The sequence below is a fragment of the Salmo salar genome, unplaced genomic scaffold, assembly GCF_965601325.2.
Source record: "Salmo salar unplaced genomic scaffold, fSalSal1 ptg000332l, whole genome shotgun sequence".
In the NCBI taxonomy this organism is placed as follows: Eukaryota; Metazoa; Chordata; class Actinopteri; order Salmoniformes; family Salmonidae; genus Salmo; species Salmo salar.
This window is the reverse complement of record NW_027675351.1, coordinates 209,294-233,373: the sequence shown is the minus strand read 5'-3', so window position 1 is coordinate 233,373 and position 24,080 is coordinate 209,294. Positions and strand designations below refer to the sequence as shown.

General features: G+C 40.3%; 1 protein-coding gene and 1 pseudogene across 1 annotated transcript; one reads left to right on the top strand and one right to left on the bottom strand.

Annotated features, from left to right (window-relative positions):
* Positions 1-238: 238 nt before the first annotated feature.
* On the top strand, positions 239-13,534 carry LOC145875737 (uncharacterized; annotated as a pseudogene).
* A 6,225-nt stretch (positions 13,535-19,759) lies between these two features.
* Positions 19,760-23,394, bottom strand: LOC145875736 (uncharacterized; the record flags this gene model as incomplete). The annotated part of the gene is made up of 1 exon (XM_082971560.1): positions 19,760-23,394. A coding segment is annotated over one exon (864 nt), but the record flags the coding sequence as incomplete, so codon positions are not given.
* Between the last annotated feature and the right edge of the window lie 686 nt (positions 23,395-24,080).

Below are 24,080 nucleotides of genomic sequence, written 5' to 3'. Positions count from 1 at the left end.
ATATGAATTTCAAATGATATAGAGAGAAATAGTTATATGTTAAAAGCTTTTTTACATGGCACATATTGCACTTTTACTTTCTTCTCCAACACTGTGTTTTTGCACTATTTAAACCAAATGGAACATGTTTCATTATTTATTTGAGACTAAATAGATTTTATTGATGTATTATATTAAGTTAAAATAAGTGTTCATTCAGTATTGTTGTAGTTGTCATTATTACAAATATATATAAAAAATGGTCCAATTAATCGGTATTGGCTTATTTTGGTCTTCCAATAATCGGCATCGGCATTGAAAAATCATAATCGGTCGACCTCTACTATGTTATTGGTGGTGATGTTATGGACCTCTACTATGTTATTGGTGGTGATGTTATGGGTGGACCTCTACTATGTTATTGGTGGTGATGTTATGGACCTCTACTATGTTATTGGTGGTGATGTTATGGGTGGACCTCTACTATGTTATTGGTGGTGATGTTATGGACCTCTACTATGTTATTGGTGGTGATGTTATGGGCCTCTACTATGTTATTGGTGGTGATGTTATGGGTGGACCTCTACTATGTTATTGGTGGTGATGTTATGGGTGGATCTCTACTATGTTATTGGTGGTGATGTTATGGGTGGACCTCTACTATGTTATTGGTGGTGATGTTATGGGTGGGCCTCTACTATGTTATTGGTGGTGATGTTATGGGTGGACCTCTACTATGTTATTGGTGGTGATGTTATGGGTGGACCTCTACTATGTTATTGGTGGTGATGTTATGGACCTCTACTATGTTATTGGTGGTGATGTTATGGACCTCTACTATGTTATTGGTGGTGATGTTATGGGCCTCTACTATGTTATTGGTGGTGATGTTATGGGTGGACCTCTACTATGTTATTGGTGGTGATGTTATGGGTGGACCTCTACTATGTTATTGGTGTTGATGTTATGGACCTCTACTATGTTATTGGTGGTGATGTTATGGGTGGACCTCTACTATGTTATTGGTGGTGATGTTATGGACCTCTACTATGTTATTGGTGGTGATGTTATGGACCTCTACTATGTTATTGGTGGTGATGTTATGGATCTCTACTATGTTATTGGTGGTGATGTTATGGGCCTCTACTATGTTATTGGTGGTGATGTTATGGACCTCTACTATGTTATTGGTGGTGATGTTATGGGTGGACCTCTACTATGTTATTGGTGGTGATGTTATGGGTGGACCTCTACTATGTTATTGGTGGTGATGTTATGGGCCTCTACTATGTTATTGGTGGTGATGTTATGGGTGGACCTCTACTATGTTATTGGTGGTGATGTTATGGGTGGACCTCTACTATGTTATTGGTGGTGATGTTATGGACCTCTACTATGTTATTGGTGGTGATGTTATGGGTGGATCTCTACTATGTTATTGGTGGTGATGTTATGGGTGGATCTCTACTATGTTATTGGTGGTGATGTTATGGACCTCTACTATGTTATTGGTGGTGATGTTATGGGTGGACCTCTACTATGTTATTGGTGGTGATGTTATGGACCTCTACTATGTTATTGGTGGTGATGTTATGGGTGGACCTCTACTATGTTATTGGTGGTGATGTTATGGACCTCTACTATGTTATTGGTGGTGATGTTATGGGTGGACCTCTACTATGTTATTGGTGGTGATGTTATGGATCTCTACTATGTTATTGGTGGTGATGTTATGGACCTCTACTATGTTATTGGTGGTGATGTTATGGACCTCTACTATGTTATTGGTGGTGATGTTATGGGTGGACCTCTACTATGTTATTGGTGGTGATGTTATGGGTGGACCTCTACTATGTTATTGGTGGTGATGTTATGGGTGGACCTCTACTATGTTATTGGTGGTGATGTTATGGGTGGACCTCTACTATGTTATTGGTGGTGATGTTATGGACCTCTACTATGTTATTGGTGGTGATGTTATGGACCTCTACTATGTTATTGGTGGTGATGTTATGGGTGGACCTCTACTATGTTATTGGTGGTGATGTTATGGGTGGACCTCTACTATGTTATTGATGGTGATGTTATGGGCCTCTACTATGTTATTGGTGGTGATGTTATGGGTGGACCTCTACTATGTTATTGTTGGTGATGTTATGGGTGGACCTCTACTATGTTATTGGTGGTGATGTTATGGGTGGACCTCTACTATGTTATTGGTGGTGATGTTATGGGTGGACCTCTACTATGTTATTGGTGGTGATGTTATGGACCTCTACTATGTTATTGGTGGTGATGTTATGGGTCTCTACTATGTTATTGGTGGTGATGTTATGGGTGGACCTCTACTATGTTATTGGTGGTGATGTTATGGACCTCTACTATGTTATTGGTGGTGATGTTATGGGTGGACCTCTACTATGTTATTGGTGGTGATGTTATGGGTGGACCTCTACTATGTTATTGGTGGTGATGTTATGGGTGGACTTCTACTATGTTATTGGTGGTGATGTTATGGACCTCTACTATGTTATTGGTGGTGATGTTATGGGTGGACCTCTACTATGTTATTGGTGGTGATGTTATGGGCCTCTACTATGTTATTGGTGGTGATGTTATGGACCTCTACTATGTTATTGGTGGTGATGTTATGGACCTCTACTATGTTATTGGTGGTGATGTTATGGACCTCTACTATGTTATTGGTGGTGATGTTATGGGTGGACCTCTACTATGTTATTGGTGGTGATGTTATGGGTCTCTACTATGTTATTGGTGGTGATGTTATGGGTGGACCTCTACTATGTTATTGGTGGTGATGTTATGGACCTCTACTATGTTATTGGTGGTGATGTTATGGGTGGACCTCTACTATGTTATTGGTGGTGATGTTATGGGTGGACCTCTACTATGTTATTGGTGGTGATGTTATGGGTGGACCTCTACTATGTTATTGGTGGTGATGTTATGGGCCTCTACTATGTTATTGGTGGTGATGTTATGGACCTCTACTATGTTATTGGTGGTGATGTTATGGACCTCTACTATGTTATTGGTGGTGATGTTATGGGTGGACCTCTACTATGTTATTGGTGGTGATGTTATGGACCTCTACTATGTTATTGGTGGTGATGTTATGGGTCTCTACTATGTTATTGGTGGTGATGTTATGGGTGGACCTCTACTATGTTATTGGTGGTGATGTTATGGACCTCTACTATGTTATTGGTGGTGATGTTATGGACCTCTACTATGTTATTGGTGGTGATGTTATGGACCTCTACTATGTTATTGGTGGTGATGTTATGGGTGGACCTCTACTATGTTATTGGTGGTGATGTTATGGACCTCTACTATGTTATTGGTGGTGATGTTATGGACCTCTACTATGTTATTGGTGGTGATGTTATGGGTGGACCTCTACTATGTTATTGGTGGTGATGTTATGGATCTCTACTATGTTATTGGTGGTGATGTTATGGGCCTCTACTATGTTATTGGTGGTGATGTTATGGGTGGACCTCTACTATGTTATTGGTGGTGATGTTATGGACCTCTACTATGTTATTGGTGGGGATGTTATGGGTGGACCTCTACTATGTTATTGGTGGTGATGTTATGGACCTCTACTATGTTATTGGTGGTGATGTTATGGGTGGACCTCTACTATGTTATTGGTGGTGATGTTATGGGTGGACCTCTACTATGTTATTGGTGGTGATGTTATGGACCTCTACTATGTTATTGTTGGTGATGTTATGGGTGGACCTCTACTATGTTATTGGTGGTGATGTTATGGACCTCTACTATGTTATTGGTGGTGATGTTATGGGTGGACCTCTACTATGTTATTGGTGGTGATGTTATGGGTGGACCTCTACTATGTTATTGGTGGTGATGTTATGGACCTCTACTATGTTATTGGTGGTGATGTTATGGACCTCTACTATGTTATTGGTGGTGATGTTATGGGTGGACCTCTACTATGTTATTGGTGGTGATGTTATGGGTCTCTACTATGTTATTGGTGGTGATGTTATGGGTGGACCTCTACTATGTTATTGGTGGTGATGTTATGGGTGGACCTCTACTATGTTATTGGTGGTGATGTTATGGACCTCTACTATGTTATTGGTGGTGATGTTATGGGTGGACCTCTACTATGTTATTGGTGGTGATGTTATGGGTGGACCTCTACTATGTTATTGGTGGTGATGTTATGGGTGGACCTCTACTATGTTATTGGTGGTGATGTTATGGACCTCTACTATGTTATTGGTGGTGATGTTATGGACCTCTACTATGTTATTGGTGGTTATGTTATGGGTGGACCTCTACTATGTTATTGGTGGTGATGTTATTGGTCGACCTCTACTATGTTATTGGTGGTGATGTTATGGGTGGACCTCTACTATGTTATTGGTGGTGATGTTATGGGCCTCTACTATGTTATTGGTGGTGATGTTATGGGTGGACCTCTACTATGTTATTGGTGGTGATGTTATGGGTGGACCTCTACTATGTTATTGGTGGTGATGTTATGGACCTCTACTATGTTATTGGTGGTGATGTTATGGGTGGACCTCTACTATGTTATTGGTGGTGATGTTATGGACCTCTACTATGTTATTGGTGGTGATGTTATGGACCTCTACTATGTTATTGGTGGTGATGTTATGGACCTCTACTATGTTATTGGTGGTGATGTTATGGGTGGACCTCTACTATGTTATTGGTGGTGATGTTATGGGTCGACCTCTACTATGTTATTGGTGGTGATGTTATGGATCTCTACTATGTTATTGGTGGTGATGTTATGGGCCTCTACTATGTTATTGGTGGTGATGTTATGGGTGGACCTCTACTATGTTATTGGTGGTGATGTTATGGGTGGACCTCTACTATGTTATTGGTGGTGATGTTATGGACCTCTACTATGTTATTGGTGGTGATGTTATGGGTGGACCTCTACTATGTTATTGGTGGTGATGTTATGGGTGGACCTCTACTATGTTATTGGTGGTGATGTTATGGGTGGACCTCTACTATGTTATTGGTGGTGATGTTATGGGTGGACCTCTACTATGTTATTGGTGGTGATGTTATGGACCTCTACTATGTTATTGGTGGTGATGTTATGGACCTCTACTATGTTATTGGTGGTGATGTTATGGACCTCTACTATGTTATTGGTGGTGATGTTATGGGTGGACCTCTACTATGTTATTGGTGGTGATGTTATGGGTGGACCTCTACTATGTTATTGGTGGTGATGTTATGGACCTCTACTATGTTATTGGTGGTGATGTTATGGGTGGACCTCTACTATGTTATTGGTGGTGGTGTTATGGACCTCTACTATGTTATTGGTGGTGATGTTATGGACCTCTACTATGTTATTGGTGGTGATGTTATGGGCCTCTACTATGTTATTGGTGGTGATGTTATGGGTGGACCTCTACTATGTTATTGGTGGTGATGTTATGGGTGGACCTCTACTATGTTATTGGTGGTGATGTTATGGACCTCTACTATGTTATTGGTGGTGATGTTATGGGTGGACCTCTACTATGTTATTGGTGGTGATGTTATGGACCTCTACTATGTTATTGGTGGTGATGTTATGGACCTCTACTATGTTATTGGTGGTGATGTTATGGACCTCTACTATGTTATTGGTGGTGATGTTATGGGTGGACCTCTACTATGTTATTGGTGGTGATGTTATGGGTGGACCTCTACTATGTTATTGGTGGTGATGTTATGGACCTCTACTATGTTATTGGTGGTGATGTTATGGGTGGGTCTCTACTATGTTATTGGTGGTGATGTTATGGGTGGACCTCTACTATGTTATTGGTGGTGATGTTATGGGTGGACCTCTACTATGTTATTGGTGGTGATGTTATGGGTGGACCTCTACTATGTTATTGGTGGTGATGTTATGGACCTCTACTATGTTATTGGTGGTGATGTTATGGACCTCTACTATGTTATTGGTGGTGATGTTATGGACCTCTACTATGTTATTGGTGGTGATGTTATGGACCTCTACTATGTTATTGGTGGTGATGTTATGGGTGGACCTCTACTATGTTATTGGTGGTGATGTTATGGGTCTCTACTATGTTATTGGTGGTGATGTTATGGGTGGACCTCTACTATGTTATTGGTGGTGATGTTATGGACCTCTACTATGTTATTGGTGGTGATGTTATGGGTGGACCTCTACTATGTTATTGGTGGTGATGTTATGGGTGGACCTCTACTATGTTATTGGTGGTGATGTTATGGGTGGACCTCTACTATGTTATTGGTGGTGATGTTATGGGTGGACCTCTACTATGTTATTGGTGGTGATGTTATGGGCCTCTACTATGTTATTGGTGGTGATGTTATGGACCTCTACTATGTTATTGGTGGTGATGTTATGGACCTCTACTATGTTATTGGTGGTGATGTTATGGGTGGACCTCTACTATGTTATTGGTGGTGATGTTATGGACCTCTACTATGTTATTGGTGGTGATGTTATGGGTCTCTACTATGTTATTGGTGGTGATGTTATGGGTGGACCTCTACTATGTTATTGGTGGTGATGTTATGGACCTCTACTATGTTATTGGTGGTGATGTTATGGACCTCTACTATGTTATTGGTGGTGATGTTATGGACCTCTACTATGTTATTGGTGGTGATGTTATGGGTGGACCTCTACTATGTTATTGGTGGTGATGTTATGGACCTCTACTATGTTATTGGTGGTGATGTTATGGACCTCTACTATGTTATTGGTGGTGATGTTATGGGTGGACCTCTACTATGTTATTGGTGGTGATGTTATGGATCTCTACTATGTTATTGGTGGTGATGTTATGGGCCTCTACTATGTTATTGGTGGTGATGTTATGGGTGGACCTCTACTATGTTATTGGTGGGGATGTTATGGGTGGACCTCTACTATGTTATTGGTGGTGATGTTATGGACCTCTACTATGTTATTGGTGGTGATGTTATGGGTGGACCTCTACTATGTTATTGGTGGTGATGTTATGGGTGGACCTCTACTATGTTATTGGTGGTGATGTTATGGACCTCTACTATGTTATTGTTGGTGATGTTATGGGTGGACCTCTACTATGTTATTGGTGGTGATGTTATGGACCTCTACTATGTTATATGTGGTGATGTTATGGGTGGACCTCTACTATGTTATTGGTGGTGATGTTATGGGTGGACCTCTACTATGTTATTGGTGGTGATGTTATGGACCTCTACTATGTTATTGGTGGTGATGTTATGGACCTCTACTATGTTATGGGTGGTGATGTTATGGGTGGACCTCTACTATGTTATTGGTGGTGATGTTATGGGTCTCTACTATGTTATTGGTGGTGATGTTATGGGTGGACCTCTACTATGTTATTGGTGGTGATGTTATGGGTGGACCTCTACTATGTTATTGGTGGTGATGTTATGGGTCTCTACTATGTTATTGGTGGTGATGTTATGGGTGGACCTCTACTATGTTATTGGTGGTGATGTTATGGACCTCTACTATGTTATTGGTGGTGATGTTATGGACCTCTACTATGTTATTGGTGGTGATGTTATGGGTGGACCTCTACTATGTTATTGGTGGTGATGTTATGGGTGGACCTCTACTATGTTATTGGTGGTGATGTTATGGGTGGACCTCTACTATGTTATTGGTGGTGATGTTATGGACCTCTACTATGTTATTGGTGGTGATGTTATGGACCTCTACTATGTTATTGGTGGTTATGTTATGGGTGGACCTCTACTATGTTATTGGTGGTGATGTTATTGGTCGACCTCTACTATGTTATTGGTGGTGATGTTATGGGTGGACCTCTACTATGTTATTGGTGGTGATGTTATGGGCCTCTACTATGTTATTGGTGGTGATGTTATGGGTGGACCTCTACTATGTTATTGGTGGTGATGTTATGGGTGGACCTCTACTATGTTATTGGTGGTGATGTTATGGACCTCTACTATGTTATTGGTGGTGATGTTATGGGTGGACCTCTACTATGTTATTGGTGGTGATGTTATGGACCTCTACTATGTTATTGGTGGTGATGTTATGGACCTCTACTATGTTATTGGTGGTGATGTTATGGACCTCTACTATGTTATTGGTGGTGATGTTATGGGTGGACGTCTACTATGTTATTGGTGGTGATGTTATGGGTCAACCTCTACTATGTTATTGGTGGTGATGTTATGGATCTCTACTATGTTATTGGTGGTGATGTTATGGGCCTCTACTATGTTATTGGTGGTGATGTTATGGGTGGACCTCTACTATGTTATTGGTGGTGATGTTATGGGTGGACCTCTACTATGTTATTGGTGGTGATGTTATGGACCTCTACTATGTTATTGGTGGTGATGTTATGGGTGGACCTCTACTATGTTATTGGTGGTGATGTTATGGGTGGACCTCTACTATGTTATTGGTGGTGATGTTATGGGTGGACCTCTACTATGTTATTGGTGGTGATGTTATGGGTGGACCTCTACTATGTTATTGGTGGTGATGTTATGGACCTCTACTATGTTATTGGTGGTGATGTTATGGACCTCTACTATGTTATTGGTGGTGATGTTATGGACCTCTACTATGTTATTGGTGGTGATGTTATGGGTGGACCTCTACTATGTTATTGGTGGTGATGTTATGGGTGGACCTCTACTATGTTATTGGTGGTGATGTTATGGACCTCTACTATGTTATTGGTGGTGATGTTATGGGTGGACCTCTACTATGTTATTGGTGGTGGTGTTATGGACCTCTACTATGTTATTGGTGGTGATGTTATGGGTGGACCTCTACTATGTTATTGGTGGTGATGTTATGGGTGGACCTCTACTATGTTATTGGTGGTGATGTTATGGACCTCTACTATGTTATTGGTGGTGATGTTATGGACCTCTACTATGTTATTGGTGGTGATGTTATGGACCTCTACTATGTTATTGGTGGTGATGTTATGGGTGGACCTCTACTATGTTATTGGTGGTGATGTTATGGGTGGACCTCTACTATGTTATTGGTGGTGATGTTATGGACCTCTACTATGTTATTGGTGGTGATGTTATGGGTGGGTCTCTACTATGTTATTGGTGGTGATGTTATGGGTGGACCTCTACTATGTTATTGGTGGTGATGTTATGGACCTCTACTATGTTATTGGTGGTGATGTTATGGGTGGACCTCTACTATGTTATTGGTGGTGATGTTATGGGTGGACCTCTACTATGTTATTGGTGGTGATGTTATGGGTGGACCTCTACTATGTTATTGGTGGTGATGTTATGGACCTCTACTATGTTATTGGTGGTGATGTTATGGGTGGACCTCTACTATGTTATTGGTGGTGATGTTATGGGTGGACCTCTACTATGTTATTGGTGGTGATGTTATGGGTGGACCTCTACTATGTTATTGGTGGTGATGTTATGGGCCTCTACTATGTTATTGGTGGTGATGTTATGGGTGGACCTCTACTATGTTATTGGTGGTGATGTTATGGGCCTCTACTATGTTATTGGTGGTGATGTTATGGGCCTCTACTATGTTATTGGTGGTGATGTTATGGGTGGACCTCTACTATGTTATTGGTGGTGATGTTATGGGTGGACCTCTACTATGTTATTGGTGGTGATGTTATGGGTGGACCTCTACTATGTTATTGGTGGTGATGTTATGGACCTCTACTATGTTATTGGTGGTGATGTTATGGACTTCTACTATGTTATTGGTGGTGATGTTATGGGTGGACCTCTACTATGTTATTGGTGGTGATGTTATGGGTGGACCTCTACTATGTTATTGGTGGTGATGTTATGGACCTCTACTATGTTATTGGTGGTGATGTTATGGACCTCTACTATGTTATTGGTGGTGATGTTATGGGTGGACCTCTACTATGTTATTGGTGGTGATGTTATGGGTGGACCTCTACTATGTTATTGGTGGTGATGTTATGGGTGGACCTCTACTATGTTATTGGTGGTGATGTTATGGGTGGACCTCTACTATGTTATTGGTGGTGATGTTATGGGTGGACCTCTACTATGTTATTGGTGGTGATGTTATGGGTGGACCTCTACTATGTTATTGGTGGTGATGTTATGGACCTCTACTATGTTATTGGTGGTGATGTTATGGACCTCTACTATGTTATTGGTGGTGATGTTATGGGTGGACCTCTACTATGTTATTGGTGGTGATGTTATGGGTGGACCTCTACTATGTCAGGCTGATGGAAAAGCTAGCCAAAGAGCATTTAACTGGTTGAAGTGTTTAACTATAAATCAGTTGATTTGCGACAATAACACAAACATATTAAGCAGGAGATTCAAACGAGCCTTACAATTATAATCCAAAAGTAATGTGAAATGTACTCAACCTGTAAATGGAGGCTATTTTTGCTGTCAGCCTATGAGAACTCCCCTGAGTTTTCCCCCACGGTGGTGAATTAGTGAATAGACACAGAGCTTAATGTGAGTTTCCTTGAGTAGCACTCCTGATCTTGCGCTGTAATATTCAGAATACATCGTGAAAAACTAAAATCTTAGCTCACCATTTTTGCTCCAGGCAGATATACTACATCCATAACTAGTGGTTTCCTCATTAGCAGATATAGTACATCCATAACTAGTGGTTTCCTCATTAGCAGATATACTACATCCATAACTAGTGGTTTCCTCATTACCAGATATACTACATCCATAACTAGTGGTTTCCTCATTACCAGATATACTACATCCATAACTAGTGGTTTCCTCATGACCAGATATACTACATCCATAACTAGTGGTTATTTACCAGATATACTACATCCATAACTACTGGTTTCCTCATTACCAGATATACTACATCCATAACTAGTGGTTTCCTCATTACCAGATATACTACATCCATAACTAGTGGTTTCGTCATTACCAGATATACTACATCCATAACTAGTGGTTTCCTCATTACTAGATATACTACATCCATAACTAGTGGTTTCCTCATTACCAGATATACTACATCCATAACTAGTGGTTTCCTCATTACCAGATATACTACATCCATAACTAGTGGTTTCCTCATTACCAGATATACTACATCCATAACTAGTGGTTTCCTCATTACCAGATATACTACATCCATAACTAGCGGTTTCCTCATTAGCAGGGAGGAGTTTCTACAATCAGATTGTGTGTGCATCGCCCTCAATCATCGATGTTACTACTAATGTGAAAACAATACAAAATATGACTATTCTTGCTCATTTTGTGGGCCTTTAATCATCTGTCTGACTTTGTTGTTCATGCAGGAGAGAGACGTGACTATCGTGGATCCTCTGGGGAGCCTCAACAACCTCTTGATGCTGAAGAGGCAGAGAAGAGTCTCTCCACATTAGAACACCTCAAGAAACACCAGCAGAGATCCACAGGGAAGAGAACTCACTGCTGCTCTGACTGTGGGAAGAGATTCACCTCCCCATCAGGCATTAAAATTCATCAGAGAATCCACACAGGAGAGAAACCTTTTAGCTGTACTCAATGTGGGAAGAGTTTTACTCAATCAACCAGCCTGATATCACACCAGAGAACTCACACAGGAGAGAAACCTTATAACTGTGCTCAATGTGGGAAGAGTTTTACTAGGTCAACTGGCCTGATATCACACCAGAGAACACACACAGGAGAGAAACCTTATAGCTGTGATGAATGTGGGAAGAGTTTTGTTACATCTAACAGTCTGACTAAACACCAGAGAACACACACAGGAGAGAAACCTTATAGATGTGATGAATGTGGGAAGAGTTATGTTAAATCTAGCAGTCTGACTAAACACCAGAGAACACACACAGGAGAGAAACCTTATAGATGTGATGAATGTGGGAAGAGTTATGTTAAATCTAGCAGTCTGACTAAACACCAGAGAACACACACAGGAGAGACATCTTATAGCTGTGATGAATGTGGGAAGAGTTTTGTTACATCTAACAGTCTGACTAAACACCAGAGAACACACACAGGAGAGAAATCTTATAGATGTGATGAATGTGGGAAGAGTTATGTTACATCTAGCTGTCTGACTAAACACCGGAGAACACACACAGGAGAGAAACCTTATAGCTGTGCTCAATGTGGGAAGAGCTTTAATGAGAAAAGCTGTCTGACTAAACACCAGAGAACACACACAGGAGAGAAGCCTTTTAGCTGTAATCAATGTGGGAAGAGTTTTACTCAGTCAACCAGCCTGATGTCACACCAGAGAAAACACACACAGGAGAGAAATCTTATAGCTGTGCTCAATGTGGGAAGAGTTTTACTATGTCTAACAAGCGGACTTCACACCATATAACACATACAGGAGAAACCTCAGCTGTGATCAGTGTGACCAGAGATAATCTGATAAAATACCTCAATCAATGAAATAATGTCACAATGTAGAATGTTTTAACATTGTAGTAGGAGTATTTTAATGATGTCATAATGTTGAACCCTAAACGTTTGTCCCCTGTTCTATTGATTTCAACATGATATGGATATTAGCCTCAGGGGGAAATCCAGGCTCTGAATTGAAAGAGTACTATTTATGTGATTTAACAAAAAATGACTAACAAAAAAAGAGTTGTGTTACACTTACCACGTTGGTGACCCACTTGAATCAAAATGCAACACTTCAAAATGTATCTAGCTGTTCTCTACAAATTATTAAGAAGTTAGTTTTCCGTATTGGATATGAGTTTTGTTTGGGTTCATTCCAAGGGGACGAGAGTTCTAGAAGCTCGTGGTAATTATTATTTTTTTAATTGTTTTTAATTGTTGACAGCCAGTGGACACCATGTTTATATTGGTGAAGGTGAAGCATTGTAGTGGATGGAAGTTGTTTTCTGTTGGTGGTGAGCACGTAAAGTGGAGTTTTTAGAAAAGCCTCTGAGTGTGTATTCCTAAGTGGGGGGCACCTTGGAGGTGTAAACAGGGCTGAGTCAGCTATCTGTGTGAACTGGATGAAAACTAGAATCTTTGTTTACTATTTAAGACAGTTTATGATATAGTATAAGCTAGTAAGGTGCACCTGGAATTATTTTAAACCTGTAATTGTTTTAAACCTGTAATTATTTTACACCTGTACCCCATTTTAGAAGTATTGAAAGATATAAATGTATGAGTTGCAAAATCCTAGGAACTAACCTTGACATAGAAATGTGAAAAATGAAAATATTCCTGTAGGTTAAAATATTAATTGATTATTAATATTAGTTATGTTTGAGAATAGCATTGTGTGACAGGCTGACTTGAAAGATTTTACTCAACATTTTACTGCGTGGCAATACTGTGTTTGGATTCTGAAGGGCATTTATACAAAAGAGGTAGTCTAGACACTGTATTAATACCATTATGCATTTGAATCCCATCTACAGCTACCATCTAAGATATTAATTTCCCTCCACAAGGGGGCGGACATGTAACGTTTCCAAAATGGGATATTATTGTACATGTAACGTTTCCAAAATGGGATAGTATTGTCCATGTAACGTTTCCAAAATGGGACAGTATTGTACATGTAACGTTTCCAAAATGGGATAGTATTGTCCATGTAACGTTTCCAAAATGGGATAGTATTGTCCATGTAACGTTTCCAAAATGGGATAGTATTGTCCATGTAACGTTTCCAAAATGGGATAGTATTGTCCATGTAATGTTTCCAAAATGGGATAGTATTGTACATGTAACGTTTCCAAAATGGGATAGTATTGTACATGTAACGTTTCCAAAATGGGATAGTATTGTTCATGTAACGTTTCAAAATGGGATAGTATTGCACATGTAACATTTCCAAAATGGGATAGTATTGCACATGTAACATTTCCAAAATGGGATAGTATTGTACATGTAACGTTTCCAAAATGGGATAGTATTTTACATGTAACGTTTCCAAAATGGGATAGTATTGTACATGTAACGTTTCCAAAATGGGATAGTATTTTACATGTAACGTTTCCAAAATGGGATAGTATTGTTCATGTAACGTTTCAAAATGGGATAGTATTGTACATGTAACGTTATGCCCCTTTGTGAGTTAATAGTATTGCATGCTGTAGCAGGCTATATAAAGAGGAAGACCTCCATTGACGATTCAGTTCGTTGTAACATCTCGTCTGGACAGGTCACCGTCCTAAGTTAGTTAGTTAGTTAGTTAGTTAACAAAGCTAACGTTAGCTAGTTCATTATCACAAAAGTGAGAACTGCTCTAGATTGGAAACTTACGTTAATGAGTGTAAAGCCATGTTGGCTTTATGGAAACGATATACAATATATGGGAAAGAATATAGTTGAGGAAATAATCCAAACCTAGTTGTGCCTAGTTAGGACATAACGTTAGCTAGCTAGCTAACGGTACTGTACTGTAGCTCATACAACGCCGACGGTCAAACCCGGCTTTCTATTATTTACGTTCATTAACTATAGTAACGTTATGGAATATATTCACAGAAAACTATCATTGTCTTCGTTATTCATTATTAGTATGTTATATTATTATAATACATTATTTCGAGACATATTCAGAGCCAAACATCAACCCAACTTAACCTTTTTAACTGTTGTCGCATCCAAACTTGTCACCATCGTTTTCAGTTGTAATTGCGAAGTTCCCGGAAGAAGTCCAGCAACAACGGAGGTTCCTCGATGAACCCACCTTCTAACAAGTTCTTTGAAGAACCTTTTGGGGCTGTTTTTCATTGACCAAGAACCCTACGGTTCTTAGGGGATCTGAGAACAACTCCAGTTGAACCCTTCATTTTTAGAGTGTAGTCGGCTCTATTTACTCTCAGATTCAAACATGATGATTAGTATCAACTGTCAAGTCAGCTGCTGCTGCTCCAATACAGTTTGAGGTGAGATGGTGAACTGACGTTCAACTGGGCAGTCAGCTGCTGCTGCTCCAATACAGTATGAGGTGAGAGGGTGAACTGATGTTGAACTGGGCAGTCAGCTGCTGCTGTTCCAATACAGTATGAGGTGAGACGGTGAACTGATGTTGAACTGGGCAGTCAGCTGCTGCTGCTCCAATACAGTATGAGGTGAGACGGTGAACTGATGTTGAACTGGGCAGTCAGTCATTCATTCTGTACTATGAGTCTATCAAATCAAATTGAATTTGACCTTACAGTGAAATGCTTACTTACAAGCCCCTAACCAACAATGCAGTTTTAAAAAGCACAAATAAGAATACTAAATAAAAGGAACAAGAATGAAAGAGCAGAAGTTAAATAACAATAGCTAGACTATATACAGGGGGTACCGGTACAGAGTCAATGTGTGGGGGCTATATACAGGGGGTACCGGTACAGAGTCAATGTGGAGGCTATATACAGGGGGTACCGGTACAGAGTCAATGTGGGGGCTATATACAGGGGGTACCGGTACAGAGTCAATGTGTGGGGGCTATATACAGGGGGTACCGGTACAGAGTCAATGTGTGGGGGCTATATACAGGGGGTACCGGTACAGAGTCAATGTGGAGGCTATATACAGGGTACCGGTACAGAGTCAATGTGGGGGCTATATACAGGGGGTACCGGTACAGAGTCAATGTGGAGGCTATATACAGGGGGTACCGGTACAGAGTCAATGTGGGGGCTATATACAGGGGGTACCGGTACAGAGTCAATGTGGAGGCTATATACAGGGGGTACCGGTACAGAGTCAATGTGGGGACTATATACAGGGGGTACCGGTACAGAGTCAATGTGGAGGCTATATACAGGGGGTACCGGTACAGAGTCAATGTGCGGGGGCACCGGTTAGTCGAGGTAATTGAGGTAATATGTACATGTAGGTAGAGTTATTAAAGTGACTATGCATAGATGATAACAGAGAGTGGGGGGGGCTTCCTCTGACACCGCCTGGTAAAGAGGTCTTGGATGGCAGGGAGCTTGGCCCCAGTGATGTACTGGGCTGTACGCACTACCCTCTGTAGTGCCTTGCGGTCGGAGGCAGAGCAGTTGCCATACCAGGCAGAGATGCAACCAGTCAGGATGCTCTCGATGGTGCAGCTGTAGAAGCTTTTGAGGATCTGAGGACCCATGCTAAATCTTTTCAGTCTCCTGAGGAGGAATAGGTTTTGTCGTGCCCTCTTCACGATTATCTTGGTGTGCTTGGACCATGATAGTTTGTTAGTGATGTGGACACCAAGGAACTTGAAGCTCTCAACCTGCTCCACTACAGCCCCGTCGATGAGAATGGGGGCGTGCTGTCTTCCTTTTCCTGTAGTCCACAATCATCTCCTTTGTCTTGATCACGTTGAGGGAGAGGTTGTTTTTCTGGTACCACACGGCCAGGTCTCTGACCTCCTGACCTCCCTGTCTCATCGTTGTTGGTGATCAGGCCTACCACTATTGTGGCATGGGCAAACTTAATGATGGTGTTGGAGTCGTGCCTGGCCGTGCAGTCATGAGTGAACAGGGAGTACAGGAGGAGACTGAGCAGCACCCCAGAGGGGCCCCTGTGTTGAGGATCAGCGTGGCGGGTGTGTTGTTACCTACCCTTAAAAAACCTCTCTGGGCTACGCAACAGCCAGTGTAATCCCGTGGCGCGATATTCAAATACCTTAGAAATGCTATTACTTCAATTTCTCAAACATATGACTATTTTACACCATTTTAAAGACAAGACTCTCGTTAATCTAACCACACTGTCCGATTTCAAAAAGGCTTTACAACGAAAGCAAAACATTAGATTATGTCAGCAGAGTACCCAGCCAGAAATAATCAGACACCCATTTTTCAAGCTAGCATATAATGTCACATAAACCCAAACCACAGCTAAATGCAGCACTAACCTTTGATGATCTTCATCAGATGACAATCCTAGGACATTATGTTATACAATACATGCATGTTTTGTTCAATCAAGTTCATATTTATATCAAAAAACAGCTTTTTACATTAGCATGTGACGTTCAGAACTAGCATTCCCACCGAACACTTCCGGTGAATTTACTAAATTACTCACGATAAACATTCACAAAAAACATAACAATTATTTTAAGAATTATAGATACAGAATTCCTTTATGCACTCGATATGTCCGATTTTAAAATAGCTTTTCGGTGAAAGCACATTTTGCAATATTCTGAGTAGATAGCCCAGCATCACAGGGCTAGCTATTTAGACACCCACCAAGTTTAGCCCTCACCAAAGTCAGATTTACTATAAGAAAAATGTTATTACCTTTGCTGTTCTTCGTCAGAATGCACTCCCAGGACTTCTACTTCAATAACAAATGTTGGTTTGGTTCAAAATAATCCATAGTTATATCCAAATAGCGGCGTTTTGTTCGTGCGTTCAAGACACTATCCGAAGGGTAAATAAGGGTGATGCGCCCGACGCGTTTCGTGACAAAACATTTCTAAATATTCCATTACCGTACTTCAAAGCATGTCAACCGCTGTTTAAAATCAATTTTGATGCCATTTTTCTCGTAAAAAAGCGATAATATTCCGACCGGGAAACCGTGTTTTAGTTCAAAGACAGAGAAAATAAAAACATGTGGTCGCCTCGTGCACGCGCCTCAGTCTCATTGTCCTCTGATAGACCACTTACCAAAGGCGCTAATGTTTTTCAGCCAGGGGCTGCAAAGACATCATTCAGATTTTTCCCGAGTTCTGAGAGCCTATGGGAGCCGTAGGAAGTGTCACTTTACAGCAAAGATCCTAAGTTTTCAATAAAGAGAGTCAAGAAGCCCAAGGAATGGTCAGAGAGGGCACTTCCTGTGCAGAATCTTCTCAGGTTTTTGCCTGCCATATGAGTTCTGTTATACTCACAGACACCATTCAAACAGTTTTAGAAACTTTAGGGTGTTTTCTATCCAAAGCCAATTATATGCATATTCTAGTTTCTGGGCAGCAGTAATAACCAGATTAAATCAGGGACGTTTTTTATCCGGCCGTGTAAATACTGCCCCCTACCCCTAACAGGTTAAAAAACATGAGCTGGCGCACACCCAGAAAAATAGTTTGTGTGGAGGTGCTGACTAACGGCGAATAAACTATAAACTATCAAAATAAATAAAGTCGCACACTCCATGTATAAACTCCCAGCAATTGAATGGGTATTTACCAACGTTTCAGCATCATTGTGCCTTCCTCAGGGTGATGTCATGAATACTTGAACCAGGTTATGTAGACAAACAGTGCAATTAGTGCAACCAATGACAATAGAGAGGGGTGTGTCATAATGATTAAGTTAATTAAAATGAATTAGTGAAATTGTTAAAAAATATATGACATATTAAATATATTACTGTATTGTTATCATATAGAAACATCATGGAATATTGTACATCATATTAAATATATTACTCTATTGTTATCATATAGAAACATCATGGAATATTGTACATCATATTAAATATATTACTCTATTGTTATCATATAGAAACATCATGGAATATTGTACATCATATTAAATATATTACTCTATTGTTATCATATAGAAACATCATGGAATATTGTACATCATATTAAATATATTACTCTATTGTTATCATATAGAAACATCATGGAATATTGTACATTATATGACCATCAACATACATTATTGTTTCATTCAATTTCACATAATAAAGATATTTAATATTTTCAAGTTCAGAAGTCAGAACCCATCACCTGCTATGTAAAATAGACAGAAGAATGCACAATGGTCAATGCTATCTGGGATCCTTGGGACATCCCTACCCTAAACCCTAACCTTAACCCCTACCGTAACCATTTTAAATGTCAACTTCAATGGGCTATGGACGTCCCAAGGATGTATCTCTACCTGAAAATACATGATCTAAGTGATTGATAGTTGGTATTCAGCAGTCATAAAGCCTTATTTACTTTAATGAACTACTAAAATAGTGATTTAGTCAGACAGCATAGACAGCAGCTCTACACTTTCATCACACTATCATCCAGAAGGCGAGGTCAGTACAGGTGCATCAAAGCTGAGACCGAAAGACAGAAAAACAGCTTCTATGAATGGCATCATGAAATCATTGGCCCTTTAATAATGTTTACATATCATTTCTCATCTCTATGTATAAACTGTATCTCAGTCTATGCTGCTCTGACATTGTTTATCCATATATTTATATATTCCTAATTCCATTCCTTACCTTAGATTTGTGTGTATTAGGTATTTGTTGTGAAATTGTTAGATATTAATTGTTAGATATTCCTGCACTGTGGGAACTAGAAGGACAAGCATTTCACTACACCTGCAATAACATCTGCTGAACACCTGTATGTGACCAACAACATTTGATTTATTATGAAGGTCATTTGTGTCAAATGTACTTTTCCCCTCATTCACCCCACCTCTTTACATTGCTGATGCATATTCAGTGGCCTGACTGTGTCAAAGGCCCATCCTGGTAGATCTGAACCTAATGCAGCTTGGAGTGATCGGATGACAGAAGTCACATTTAGGTGCCAGGTGTAACTGAGGCCATAGATGCTCCATATACATTACTTTGAGTGTTTTATATAATATGACTAAATGTGTTTATTTCTGTGTTGCAGGGGCAGTCAGAAATGGAACAGCAAGGCCACAGAACATGACATAAGCAGAGCTGTGGGAGACCACCTCAAGCCCCTGGTAGAGCCGGGGGTGGTGTTTACCACTCCACCACGCCTTCAGCAGGCTGGAAACGTGATACTGTTTTTCATACCAAGAGTCTGTTGATTGGCCAGTCATTGGGTTAATTTGTTGAAATCAAATCCAGCTTTATTTATACAGCACATTTCAGACATGGATGCAAGACAATGGCTTCACAGGAAAAAATAATAAAACAATGAAAATAAACAGAAATATTTACCACAACAAACATAAGATTAACAACTGAAAGACAGATTAGCATTCTAAGGAAAATCCATTGATTAAAATATTAATTGGATGCAACATCCAACCCAAAATATAAGCTTGTTTTTTAGGAGGGGCTCTGAAAGACACTATGGGGGTGTCCACTGGAAGTTGACTAGTAACAACAACTGGGACCTAAAATACACCCACCATGAGACCCACTAAATCTGCCCAAGAAGAGGAAAACAAAAGAAAAACCCACACCAAACTTAAAGACAGGAAGCAAACCAAAAAGGTGGAGCAACTAAAGGTGTTGACTCTCCACATGTATCAAGACAACTGGAGCACTGGGCCAGACACTCTTAAATAGAACCTGGACCAGCTCAGGTGAAACACCTTCCCACTAACGAGATGGACAAGCCAGCACAGGTGTAACACATACAGACTAACGAGGTGACACCAATCAGTGCATCCTACGTGCTAACGAGCTAGACGGGCTAACGAGCTAGACGTGCTAACGAGCTAGACGGGCTAACGAGCTAGACGTGCTACGAGCTAGACGGGCTAACGAGCTAGACGGGCTAACGAGCGAGACGTGCTAACGAGCTAGACGTGCTATCGAGCTAGACGTGCTAACGAGCTAGACGTGCTAACGGAGCTAGACGGGCTAACGAGCTAGACGGGCTAACGAGCTAGACGGGCTAACGAGCTAGACGGGCTAACGAGCTAGACGAGCTGACGGAGCTAGACGTGCTAACGAGCTAGACGTGCTAAAGTCCAACCTCAAAACATAAATGGAAAAACCAAAGCCTGTAACACCTTAAGACAACAAATATATCCTATATTTTTGTTGGACAAGTTTGCTCACCACCAACAGAAAACAACTTCCATTTCATATTATAATCAACTAAAATGCTTCACACTCCTGTCAAAAATTAAAAACAAGAAAAACACACTTATTTCTAAATAATAATATACAATTGAAATCTTTTTTTCTCCTTTTTCTCTTCTTTCTATAGAATCCTAAAACTCACTAGCTTCTAGAACTCTCGTCTTCCTAAAACTCACTAGCTTCTAGAACTCTCGTCTTCCTAAAACTCACTAGATTCTAGAACTCTCGTCTTCCTAAAACTCACTAGCTTCTAGAACTCTCGTCTTCCTAAAACTCACTAGCTTCTAGAACTCTGGTCCACTTGGAACGAGCCCAAACAAAACATCTGCAAAACGGAAAAAGTCAAAATAAATTGTGATCAAATGTACACCCCTTGGTTAATATGTATTGGCAATAATTAACTTAATGGTAAGGCATGGAATAATAAAACGTATATTTTGTCAGGCTGAATGTTTGAAATATGAGGTGATTTGAGACATGATTCTTCAGTAGTGGAATAAAGACAATTAACGCTTGAATGTTGTGAAGAAATACTGGAGTGATGTAGGATTGTTAATAAAATTGATTACAGACCAAATGATTATACTGCGTCCATGTGTATTTATTTCTTTATTTTAACCTTCATTTAACAGTAACCGAAAGGTTGCTGGATTGAATCGCGAGCTGACAAGGTAAATCTGTCGTTCTGCACCTGAACATGGCAGTTAACCCTCTGTTCCCCGGTAGGCAATAATTGTCAATAAGTCAGTTATGAACAAATTCTGATTTACAATGACGGCCCAACGCTCTAACCACTAGGCTACCTGCAACTAAAGTTGAAATGAAGTTTTTTTCAAGTCACTGAAAAAACGGGGCATAGTCTTCTTTTCAAAGTCTTTTCAATTACATGTTGCTAGACGGGATATCCCCAATGTCAAAACACAGTTTTAAAGTGTCCCAATCAATAACCAATAAGCAGAAACAGTTTGTGATATATTGAAAACCTAAACATAAAATGTGCTATATACACAAACATCTGCCACAATAATCATATTACTTGTAATTTTTTAAACAAGCACCTTATAAACTGCACAAGCACCAGAAACACTGTTGTTTTGACAAGTAGCAATAAATCACTGATATCGATTAGGGGGGAAATCAGGTTGTACGTGCTGTTGAAACTAACACAACTAAAAAAACACATGGAAATGGGAGATATATTTCACCTCACTGGTTAGAGGACAACCTGCAGAAGACAGTCAGCTACATTTTGGAGTGATGCATTTAAATTTAGGGGTCGCTAAACAAAGGAACTTATTTGTCATCACTCATCGATATCATGTTGAAATCAATTATGCAAGAGGAGGGACATGAGGTTGCACATCCTGTTAAAACGAACAGCTGAAAAACCACATGGAATCTGGGAGTAATGTGTACATCACTGGTTAGAGGACAACTTGTAGAAAACAGCTAGCTACCTTTTGAAGTGTTGCATTTTGATTAAAGTGGGTCACCAATATGGTAAGTGTAACACAACTCTTTTTTTGTTAGTCACTTTTTGTTAAATCACATAAATAGTAACTCTTCCATTTCAGAGCCTGGATTTTCCCCCTGAGGTTAATATCCATATCATGTTGAAATCAATAGAACAGGGGACAAACGTTTAGGGTTCTACATTGTGACATCACTAAAATACTCCTACTACAATGTTAAAACATTCTACATTGTGACATCACTAAAATACTCCTACTGCAATGTTAAAACATTCTACATTGTGACATTATATCATTGATATCATGAAACAACTCCTCCATGTATTTTCTGATGTTTGATCAGATGTCTTTTATCGGAGTATCTCTTGTTACATTGACCACAGCTATAAGGTTTTTCTCCCGTGTGTGTTCTTTGGTGTGATACTAGGCTGGTTAGCCAAGCAAATCTTGTCCCACATTGATCACAGCTATAAGATTTCTCTCCTGTGTGTGTTCTCTGGTGTGATGTCAGCTGGCCAGATTGACCAAAACGCTTCCCACATTGACCACAGCTATAAGGTTTCTCTCCTGTGTGTGTTCTCTGGTGTATCTTCAGTTCGCCAGATTGAACAAAACTCTTCCCACATTGAGTACAGCTATAGGGTTTCTCTCCTGTGTGTCGTCTTTGGTGTATCGTCAGATGGTTAGATTTAAAAAAAAACTTCCCACATCGAGTACAGCTATAGGGTTTCTCTCCTGTGTGTGTTCTCTGGTGAAGAGTCAGATTGCGAAGGCAAGTAAAACTCTTCCCACACTCATCACAGATATACGGTTTCTCTCCTGTGTGTATTCTCTGGTGTGATATCAGGCTGCTTCGATGAGTAAAACACTTCCCACATTGATCACAGCTAAAAGGTTTCTCTCCTGTGTGTGTTCTCTTGTGTGTTATCAGGTTGATTAGCTGAGTAAAACACTTCCCACATTCATCACAGCTAGAAAGTTTCTCTCCTGTGTGTGTTCTCTGGTGTGATATCAGGCTGCTTCGATGAGTAAAACTCTTCCCACATTGATCACAGCTAAAAGGTTTCTCTCCTGTGTGTGTTCTCTGGTGTAATTTCAGGCTGGTTGAACGAGTAAAACTCTTCCCACAGTCATCACAGCTAGAAAGTTTCTCTCTGGTGTGATATCAGGCTGCTTCGATGAGTAAAACTCTTCCCACATTCATCACAGCTAAAAGGTTTCTCTCCTGTGTGTGTTCTTTGGTGTACAATAAGATGGCTAGATGTATCAAAACTCTTCCCACATTGAGTACAGCAATAAGCTTTCTCTACTGTGTGGCTTCTCCGATGAATTTTAATGCCTGATGAGGTGAATCTCTTCCCACAGTCAGAGAGGTTAATTATCTTCCCTGTGGGTCTCTGCTGGTGTTTCTTGAGGTGTTCTGATCTGGAGAGACTCTTCTCTGCCTTGTCAGCATCATGATGTTGTTGAGGCTCCTCAGAGGATCCACGATAGTCACGTCTCTCTCCTGTGTGAACAACAAAGTCAGACAGATGGTTAAAGGCCCACAACAGCAGAAATCCACTGTAAAAGGTCATGCCAACAGCGTAGCCATGATGTTGTACAACAATTGACATCTGTAATGAATGTAATGATTACTTGACATTTGTCTTAAAATGAGCAACAATAGTCATATTTTGTCTTGTTTTCACATTAGTAGTAACATCTAAGATTGGAGGCCCTTTTCTATGTTTGCTGGTGAGAAAAGATTTTTGCTCAGGGGAGTAACCTCCATTACCAGGTTGCTAATGAGTTCATTTCACACTACTTTGGATTATAATTGTCAGGCTCGCTTGAATCTCCTGCTTAATA